Source organism: Thunnus maccoyii, chromosome 18, assembly GCF_910596095.1.
Source record: "Thunnus maccoyii chromosome 18, fThuMac1.1, whole genome shotgun sequence".
NCBI classification, from domain to species: Eukaryota; Metazoa; Chordata; class Actinopteri; order Scombriformes; family Scombridae; genus Thunnus; species Thunnus maccoyii.
In genome coordinates this window covers 18766976-18778152 of record NC_056550.1, presented here as the reverse complement: position 1 = coordinate 18778152, position 11177 = coordinate 18766976, and the positions used below count along the sequence as shown (strand labels likewise).

Here is an 11177-nt window from a genome sequence, read left to right as displayed (position 1 = left end):
TATAAAGCAGCATAAATTGAAACACTCAAGTAAATAACAATTACCTCAATTGTATACAAGTATACTTAGTCTAAGTTTCTTTCAGCAACTGATGCTGACTTATCCGCATTGTCTGTAATGTCATGATATTGGTAATGAACATTAATGGCTGTTAAAACACATAGATGGATAATACATTTAAAAAACACAATCTCTCATTATAGTTTCTCGAAGTGTGATGGGCTATGAAAATTAGGATTTACCTTCTTGGTTACAGACTTTGTCAGGTTGATGACCCTGGTTCAACAGCATAAAACATCAGACCTGATGCAGTGACCTGTTCAAACTCTGATCAGATCCAGAGGTGCTGCTCTGTAGCTGATGCTGACCACTAACCTTTTGCAGCTGGAAGACAAAAGTTCAGAATTTTATTTATTGTTGAGATGGTAGACATGGAGGTGACACCCTGAGAATGCTTGTTTTAGTAACTACGTTAAAGAGCCCCTCCAGACATGTTTTAAGACATAAAATACTCCATACTATCTAATGATTTGTGTTTTTTCCACAAATTTAAAATTGCATCTACTCTTTCTCCTTTGGTGAAACAAACAATCAATCCATGAATATGCAATTATTTTTCATTTCAAAAGTTGAACTGCTGGATGCAAGATGATGTCTCCCACTCCACTGAAAAGTCCATTCTTACTGCATGTTCACTAGAGGCTCCACGTTTCCACGTCACTTGTGTAAATTGCATACTGGACCATGATCAGCTTCTGAATTAGTTGTGATGTCACAAATCATACTGGTAGGTAGTGAATTCAAGTACAAGATGAAGAGCAGCATTAATTTCTTTTCAATAGCATGATAAAAGTAAGGCATATGTTGATCATACAGTATTATGAAGGAAGGATGTAATCAAAGCAGACCTATTCATATCAGCTTCTGATTAAATAATTATTAAGTTACTTTCCAATATTAATCAGCAGCTATGGTCAATTGCTTATATAACTCTCTGTACCTTTAAGCACCCTGCAATATACAGAATAAAAACTGCAATGACTGGACTGGAGTAAACATTATTGTATTCTATATACATCTACACAGAAAGAAAAAGGGAAATTAAACTAGGAAATTTATTTACTTATTATTGTGACCTGAGATGGTGTCTCTCCAGTTGTTTTTGAAGTCTTGTTTCCAGGAGCACCATCCACATTGGAAAACAAATCTCAAGAGTGACTCATCACATGATGTTGCTCAAAGAGTTCTCCAAGCATCCATCTGTAGTAACTTTGTAAGAGGATTACCTCTCAGCTATTTTAATCTAATTATGAAACAATTTCTCTCCAGTCAGTACTTTTCCCAGTCTTTTGTCAATATTACCCTTATGATGAGGTGGCAACAATGGAAAAGCACAAGACCTTTCCATCAAACACTGAAGTAGATCTGAAGAATACAGTATTTATTCATTCCTCTTGTGCACTTGAATCATTGGAGCACAATTGTTAGTGTGGTGAGTGAAGTCTGAATTAAAGGTTAGGAGTTTTGCAAGATATTCAGTATACAAGAGACATCACACCACCAATGTGAGACTTGAATGCTTTGCTCCCAGATCAATGAAATCCTCCTTTTAAATGAAACCAACTCCTACCCACCTACACTGTTTTCACTGTTAGATTAAAGTCACAGCATTTTACAAGTGTAAATACATTTTTATTATACCACCTTTTCAAGACAATGTTAAGCAACTTGCAGAGGTTCAAAAGCCCAGCTTGTTACTGTGGGAAATACTGGTGCACGAGTCGCAAACACATGCACAGACTGTATTGGTCACAAGATGACTCTCACCAACACTGTCTCAAAGACACATTTCCACTGCATTATAACCAACCACCTTAAAAATGACCAGCAAACTGAGGGAGCACCTGCAAGTTTTTTTTTTTAATAAAAAGTTAGTTATTTTAATAAAAAGGCTCATACAGCCCCCGTTTATTATATTCAATCTACAGTTCACCCACTGTATTTGAAAATCTCAAAACAACAAAAAAAAATAATCAAAAAATGAAACCTCAAAAACAAAGGTTCTTCAAGAAACCCAAGTTAGTGATCCTCAAGTCAACAATGTGAGGCGCGAATACTCCACTTTCAGATGAATGCTTCCCGTTGAAGAATATATGCTCCTCCCCCGTTTTCTCAGACAGAGCTTCCTGTTAGAGAAAGATCTCTGTGTTTATAAGGTGTACAAAAGTGTTTTCCCTGTTAACCCCTTGCTTTTAGAAAAATGAAATGAAGTCAAACTACACCTGGCTTAAATTATAGTTATCATGTAACCAAATATCACTTTTTCATAACAGAAGACTGCCAAATTACTCTATTACCTTCGACTTTGTATTTGAGAAAGACTGACACCATGTGGCCAATAATGACAAGTTCATATCTTTATATACTGTTCTACAAAAAAATACACAGAAGGTACAAATATTTCCATTCTGACCGTTTTCACTTAAGTACGTATGTCACGTTCTATTAATGTAAAAGGGGATACATTTAAACATTTGTCCAAATGTTTTTAGTCTTTTTTATGACTACAAGAGAAATCCAAGGACTGCCTCTTTGAAAAAGTCAGTAAGTGGTCTTGCTAGGTATCTTTCAGTCATCTTTAAGCCCTCCATAGACAGCTGTGGGGACGCTCTTCTGTTCAAGCTGCACCTCTGTAAAGGCCGAGAGGAGAAAGCAATTAGCACATACTTTTTCATGAATAAAATATGCCTGCATTAATGTTTAAACAAACATCACATTTACTGTTTTACTGCTGAGGCGAGGTATGTTGCATCACTCACCATCTGGTCCTTGGTCTTCATCATCTTCATCCTCATCATCAATGTCAATCTCATCAGGATTGGCTTGTTTGGAAAGTTCAGCCAACTCACTGCGAGAAGTGTCACTCCTGCATAAACACATGCAGGTAAGACACACACACGCACACATGATTGCCACAACCACAATTTTATTAGTTGAATTTTCCACAGCTACTTTTCTCTAGAGTTAAAAAAAAAAAAAAAAGGACAACAAACCTGACAAAGAGAATCTTTTCTTTTGGCTTAGGTTTATCATGCTCTGCCTCTGCAGCAAGCTGCTGTGCTTTCTGCTCCAGCATCTTCATGTCATCAATCCCCAACTGGCCTGGAGCAAGATCTGACACTGGACACAAACACACAATGGTTGGACATACATGGAAACATTAGTAAACCATATTTGTGCATTAGTTCTTGTGCTGTGCGGTGTTACCTCAGGATTTTAGGCAATAGGTTATTGGTGGCATGTGTAGCTATCATATCAATGTAATTTCATATATCCCACCAAAGACACCATATAGCCCATTTGGTGCATTTTTGTTACTGATTATGGAAAATACTTGCCAGAAGCTAATGAGTTACTGAAAGCTCTCTCACCAGTGCCTGTGGAGCTTGTTGTGGCCTTCAGCATCTGAGAGGACATGAAATTGACCTGGGTGTTGTATGTAGCCTGGACACTGCGTTTGATCCTCAGCATTTCTCTAATAGTGTCCTCATTTCCGTGGCGGATCTCAAATTCTTTCCAGGTCTGCCAGAACTCAGCTGTCACCTGAGAAAGAAAATTCATAAATATATCAGAGAAATTCATGTGTGAAATATGTGCACATTAATAAAAAATCTGACAATTTATTGAGACAAAGGTAATGGCAGGAGGTGGTTTATCTCACCCTGGGGTCACAGATCTGGGAGCAGTAGGAGTAGATTGCTCTGCCCCGATCAATCTCACCCAATTTACTCTCCATGTCAGCAAATCGCAGGCACATGTCCCTTGCATGCTCATCAGGAAGGACCTTGATAAATACGAAAAGGTACATTTCAGATTTTAGTTATTTCAATACTGAATTGAACAAATTATCACAATGCATACATTATTTAGAATATCCCAGGTAAGTCTTCAAACAGTTTTTAGGGGATTTTCATCTGGATGTATGAAATGCTACATATAATCAACTTTCATTGTTGCGGCGTAATATGCACTGGTGTTGTGCTATGATAATACTACCATGTACCTCAATAGCCTTCTGGTATATCGCTCTGGTATATGTGACTCCATATATTTCAGCTGCTCTCTTGATGTAGATATTGAACATGTGATGTCTCTCCTGAGTTTCTACTGCCTCCGTTGCTCTTTCATATACAGCCATGGCATGTCGTGCCAATCCATACTCCTCCTCCAATTTGGCATACAACAGGTAAATGGCTGGAAGGCAAAGCACAATGGGCTTCAGATCATTTAATCTTAAAAGATTAGTGGAAACAATGTGGAATATATAAAAGTTGTCAATGAAATTCTAACAAAGCTACTTACTCTTGGCAAACTTGGCAGGACAGCCATCCAGGGCTTGTTCAAACAAATCTCTGGCTCTCTCCAGCTTCTTGCCCCCATAACGATCAATGAACTTGGTGAGGTAAGTGTTCCATATGTCGTAAACATTTGGCCACCTGAAGAGAGCGATGCCACGCTCATATGCCTAGAAAGATTTGAAAGGTATTGACAGAGAGGTTAAAGAATTGTTTAAATGGGTGCTTCGTTGAGCAAGACAAGAATACATACTGACATTATATGTTTAGTTATTTAAGTGGAATATTATTACTTTGAAGCTTTCCTCGAAGTAGTTGTGCTCTTCAAGGAACATGGCATAATTGATGATGATCTGTGGTGTGGCAATGCGGAGGTCAATAATGCGGTCATACACTGCTTTTGTTGACTGAGGAGGAAAAAAAGGAAAATGGAGAAAGAATTAGACTAAACATCTATTACCTATAAAGAGGGTTGACAATTCTAATTTTAAAGACATGCACATGGTGGACCAAGACTACATATCTGAGCATTTATTTGCCATGTGATTTATACCTACTGCATATCTTTGGCTCATATGCACTAACAAAAAAACCCCACAAACCTACGATGAACATACCTGGAAAGTACCAAGACTCTCCTCCAAGTCTGCCAGCATAGACCAGACCTTCAAGGACTTGTAGACTCTGTTTTGAACTGGCTCAGATGCATCAAAGTACTCCGCTTTCTTGGATGGGATGGCTGTAGCTTTCTATGTTCAAATTATTAAAAGAAATGTTTGTCTTTCAACAATATCCACAAAACATCCATAAACAAGTAAATAAGTGTTCTCATATATTATATATATCTTACACATTGCTAAAAATCACCATAATTCATGCACTTGCAATTGTTACTGATCAATTCCTGTCTTTCTTTTACGGAGATTTCAAGATTTCTAAACAGGCAGTTCTGCTGAGAATGTTGTCATGAATGTAAATCTCCATGGCCCCCATATTACCCAGCATGCTCTCAGCACTTGGTTCTTTCCCCAAGACCCAATTGAACATCAGTGCAACATTTGAACAGTGGAGGGAGCCTCAGACAAAGCAACCAACAGTATGTCCTGTTTTTGTTAGCTTGTAAGCTAGTGTCTTTGTTTAATACCAAATGTCTATATAAGCATTATTAGGACATGTGCTTTAGGTCTTACTGTACCTATGGAGTACCCTATCAACTACCTAACAGCTGAAGGTTAAAAATTATGAAAAAAAATCTCAATAGTGAATATACTTTGTACAAAAAAATTACCAATGCTGTATTTTCCCACAGTTCATTACACCTGTAATAATAAATGCAGATGTGATGCAAGCATCTCACCCTGAGTATGCGCAGGGCCTGTTCATAGTTTTCGTGGCGCAGCTCCATCTCTCCATATTCACACCACACTGTGGCAAGGTCATCCACTTGCTTGTAGTTCACCTTGGTAGCCTTCTCAAAGATAGTCCTGGCCTGAATGACATGCAGCAATTGTAAGACATATCAAAAACAAAAAACACGTTAATGAAATGGATGTATGCAGTACTCTTAAAGAAAGATCTCAGTGACTTACGTCATCCAGCTGCTCATTTTCTTCATAGAATTTAGCAAAAGAAACCCAGAGAGAGTGAGGCTTTCCCGTGGCCTTCATTGGATCCACAGTCTGTACTGCTTCTGTGTATGTGTTGATGATCTGTAGAGGATACAGTGAGCATGAATCTATTAGTAATGTAAAGAAACTAAAAAAACAAAACAAAAAACACAAACAAACAAACAAAGGACCTAAAACTCACCTGCCGTGGAATGCCCTCATACAGTTTTACCCTCTTGTGCCACTCATGGACATTATGAGGGTTCTGCCGCAGCAGTACACTGTTCAACAGGAGAGGCCGCCGTGCTATCAGCTGCTCAAAGCGAGCCAGTCTAAGCTCCAGGTCGATGTCATCTGAGAGGTGAAGGACAAACAGTAAGGCATGCGTGACAATGACAATTGAAAACAGAATTGAAAACATTCCTTTTTATGAATCTGTACAAACCATCTTCATCCTGCCCTATCTCAGCAGTGGTCTCCATCTTGGCAGCAATCATGCTCTCTTCAAACTGGGCATAACTATCAAACACTTGTGTGAAATCCCTTACTGTTACCACAGTAAGGATGGCCTCCTCATATACATCACGGGCCTAAGACAAGACACATTAAAGAGTTAGTAAGTAAATCCTCAAATACTTATGCTAGAAACCTCTCTATCAGCATTTACCACGCCAAAAATCACATAACAAGGCCTTGTTACATCATACTTGTATCAGAGAGGTATCGCACTGGTTTTGGATACAGGATGTGCTATCTGTTTAAAAACACAGCTGTTGACTCTGTTTAAAAGTGATCAGTTTTAATAGTAGAGACTTTATTGAACAAAATAATAATGAAAGCAATAAGACCACTTATATCCTGACTAACTGTTTCATCTCAGTTTAATCCATCCATACAAATGCAATACCAATAGTTGCTCAGCAGATATCATCATTTTGACTGTATCAAATGCTTTGAAACTGTGAACCATTTTCAATACAACTGCTTCACATTGATTCAGTGCTTCAGAAATTTTTTTTGCCTCATCACTACAACATGAAATAAGTATTTAGTGTGGAGTTTCTCTTTAATATAGTCAGTCAAACTGGCATACAGTAAGTAGATGGTAATGTTGTTGAGCCAAACTAACTACTTAAGTTAAGTGATTTTTGATGTGTATAGACATGGAAGCTATTCAGAGAAAGAGCACCTTTTCAAAGTGGCCACTCCTGATGTAATAGTCAGCCAAGGAGCACCAAAGTTTGCCAAGCTGGTCAGTAAAGCGTGTGAGGCCTCCCCGGATGATGGCTCCTACATTCAGAGAGGTCACCTTATCAGGGTTCTGCGAGATCAGGTCGCATAGCTCATGCCACAGCTGTCACAAGAAATAAATGTAGCAAAAAGATTTATTTTATGTTGCAGCTTGGAAAACAAATTACTTGTTAGGGAATGAGAAGAAAATCTTACTTGGTAGTTAGACTTGCCCTCTTTGGACACAAAGCTTTCATCATTGACAACTGCTGCAAGCCGCACAGCTGCTTCATCCAAGCGGCCAACAGACCGTAAGTAGTCGATGTATTCCTCTGCATTCTCTGGAGAAAGCTACATGGTATAAAGAGCATATGACACATTTCAAGGACTTTTTCATATATGTAGGAAAAAATTTCACTTAGAAATAACAGAACATACTGACAGCAATCCTGTTAAATAGTATTTTCATTAATGAATAGTTATCTTATCCAGTTGTATGACTATGATTTTTAAGAAGTATGCTTTGCTTGCTGTTCATCGTTAGATGAATTGGATGACTGGTGAAATATCTTTAAGAGTAAAACACCAAATCCAGTGGCCTTTGACTTAGTGCTCCTGTATGGCTGAGAATCTTCAGACATTTACAGAAATTATTGACAACAAATAATCAGACCTATCACACTAAACAGGGACATCGTACCACACCACATCCACTTTAATAAGTTATATACTGCAGTCATCAATGTAATCAGAAACATTCTTATGTGACATCCTAAATGACAGCTGCTGTATGGAACTAAGTTGTGTACTATGTCCTCACCTTAAGGTACCTGCGGTACACCCGGATGGCTGTCTCGGGCAGGGGCAGGTTACGGACAAAGCGAAGATACAAAGGCCAGATACGTGGATGCTGAGTGACAGGTAGAGCTCTGAGTGCCCGGTCAAATGTTCGCCGACTTCTTGTGATCTTGCATTGGGATACCAGGAACTGGCAGTAATCAAGCCATATTCTGGGCATCTAGTTTGAAGAAAGATAGATTGTTAATTTCAAGCACAACTTACACAAACAACGTCACGTTATTTTCTATCATCAAGAGGTACAGTATGGACTTCTAACATTAGCCTCACCTTGTGCATGAACACCAGTGCCCTTTCATGGCAATTATTGACCTCTTCATAGACCGGTTCAGTGATACATTTCCCTTTGGCTTGTTTCCTTCTCTCTCTCAGGTAATTGTACCATAGCTTATAGCTGTAGGAAGGGGGAAATACAGGTTAAAAAATAGTTAGACCATGAGCAAATATGTGTTCCACAAAATCCATCTTGACACTTCCACAGACATGACCTAAATAAAAGTCAGGGTATTTATCCAACAAGGCACAACGCTGCTAGTAAGATATTTTGACCAGTGATGAATGATGCTTTTCATCACAGCAGCAGTACAATGTCAATAATCTCTGTGTGATATTAGTTACCTTCCAGGCAGCTCTTTCAGAGCTCGCTCATATATCATATTGAGGGTAGATCTGGATCCATTCTGTTTGAATTCGATGTAACGCATCCAGCACTTGACTGAGTATGGGTTCCTGATAATCTCTTCCTCATAAGGCAGATCATCGTTCTCCTAACAGAGCCAGAAATCACAGCATGTAAGACTTCAAGCTTAACTGTAATAATAACGTTAAAGGATAGGTTCACAATTTTACAGGTATGTCTTAGAACAGTCAGATGCCCATATAAACACTGAAAGAGGTTTTCCTCACTGTAATCATTCTTCCTGTTCATACTGGCCATTAAAAGATCCCTTTCAAATGCGCTTTCAATGTAAGTGATAGGGGCCAAAATCCACAATGTGTCCACACAATTATTTTGTGCAAAAATACATTTAAAAGTTTATCTTAAGCTTATATGAGGCTTCAGCAGTCTGAGTTAGTCATATCATGTGGATATCTGCCACATGTAGTCTTTTTAGCAGAAATTCCCTCTTTTTATTTCCTTGGACAGTTTTTCCCTGTTGAGCTGCGGTGGAAGTATAGCAACAAAAAGAGGGACTTTGGCATTAAATAGACTAACATTAAAAGATATCCACATGATTTGACTAATTTGAATGGCTGAATCTTCATATTGGCTTCAGATAAACCAGTTCTTCAAGGAAATTGCAATTTAGCAATCGCAATTACCGCAACTTTTCTGCATGAAATGGCCAAATCAACAGGCTGCTTGTGATTTGGTCCAATTATCACATTTCGTGTTGTGGTCATTTACATAATCGCAGTTAATGAAACTATATTTTTATGTTTAATTAATTTTAATGGTATAATTGACATTTTATTTGGTGCTAATTTTGAGGTGAAAGTTTATTTATAAATGGAACAAGTACAGTATTTTCTTTTTTATATAACTTTGAGTCCATGGCTCTCATATTCAGAAAATAAAAAAATAGCTATAAAAGTGCTAAAAATTAGCACTGAAATACAGTTGTTTCTGTGATATGCAGTATGCTTTTATCAAAGGAAGCAATTACTTATAACTCTTCATTGGTAGTAGTTCAGAAAATTCGCATTATTTTCCTTCGCTTGCAGTTTTTCTCAATTCCCGCAATTTTACCTTACCGCAAATAGAGCACATGAAACAACGCAAAATCTATCGCAATTGATGAGAAAAGACGCTGCAGAATCAGGCATTTTTTGCCGCAATAATCACAAAAAACTCCTGGAGAAACGCAAAACGTTTACATACATTTTTGCACAAGAGCAGGATTTTGGATTTTGTCACTTACATTGTATATGCAGTATGAATGAATATTCTAATGGTCACTATGAACAGGAGGAATGATTACAGCAAGTCTAATTCTAATGTTCATTTGGGTACCTGATTATTATCTTAAGACAGACTTGAAAAATTTTGAACCCGTCCTCTAACTTTTACGCAACCGCTACGTTTGCTAAAACTAACATTAAAGCCACAACACAACATTACATTAACGTTAACACATTTTCTTCCGTACATTGCAAACGCTACTAAGTTTATTAACCGTGACTATTGTGAATTCAGAATTTAAGTACTTCTACCAAAATTTAGGAACCAAGCATGGCTGACAGCAAGTCTCTGGATTCCTTGCTTTTAAATCACAACAAGCTAACTTCAACGATGTTAACTTACACCAAGCTAGCATTCCAGCAAACGTTAACGTTAGCTTAACTTACATTCGTTACATTAGCTAGATAACAAATTAGATAACATTATAATATATAATTATATAGAGGTAAGCTTACAAATATAACATCCGTTTTTCCGTTGAGCGTAGGCATTTCTTCCCCGAGAAATTGACTGATCCAGGATAAAATAGTAATATAACTTAAGCTAACGCTAGCTTGCAGACCGCCCAATGCGTGTAGTTCACAATGGTATTTCCGCCTTCTTCTTATTTTGTTGTTTAATGGCGGTTGGCAAACAGCGTCCGGGTGTTTCCAGGTGGCATTACCGCCACCCTCTGGATTGGAGTGTGGATCAGAACAATTACTATACTAATGCATTAAATTCTCCTATTAAGTCCTGTGTTTTCTAAAATCTCAAAATAGCCATGTACCCTACATCACCTGAACTGCTCTGCAACAATTTTCTAATACCTAGTGTTGTGTGATTCCTTTGGAGTGTAATTTTAAGTGTCTGTCTCTTGTTTACTTCCATGGAAACTTTCAACTTACTGCCTTAAGTTCTTCTTCTTCTTTGAGGTTTATTGGCGGTCAGAAAACAACGAATTGGTGCATTACCGCAACCAACTGGTATGGATAATGGATCAGAATATTTAGTATTTACAATATTTATAACAAAACTCATATATTCTCAATCAAATTAGTTAGTCTAAAATACTGAAACAGGATTTGATAACACTCATTTCTTGAGTTCTTTTGTAGCATGTCTATTGGATCAAAGTGTACTTTTATCCTTCTGAGGTTTTGAATCAGATGTTGCATGTATGTA

The 11177-nt window shown here is 37.8% G+C and overlaps 1 protein-coding gene across 1 annotated transcript; it reads right to left on the bottom strand.

Annotated features, from left to right (window-relative positions):
• Positions 1-2402: 2402 nt before the first annotated feature.
• On the bottom strand, positions 2403-10633 carry xab2 (XPA binding protein 2). The gene is made up of 19 exons (XM_042391818.1): positions 10469-10633; positions 8669-8817; positions 8321-8444; positions 8013-8210; positions 7409-7543; positions 7152-7316; positions 6408-6552; positions 6165-6316; positions 5945-6064; positions 5713-5844; positions 4973-5104; positions 4649-4762; positions 4363-4525; positions 4064-4254; positions 3722-3844; positions 3432-3603; positions 3054-3180; positions 2820-2926; positions 2403-2690 (listed from the first exon to the last, which is right to left on the bottom strand). Exons 1-19 carry the CDS (start codon positions 10502-10504, stop codon positions 2629-2631), a joined length of 2547 nt encoding a protein of 848 aa, XP_042247752.1. The 5' UTR covers positions 10505-10633; the 3' UTR covers positions 2403-2628.
• Positions 10634-11177: the final 544 nt, after the last annotated feature.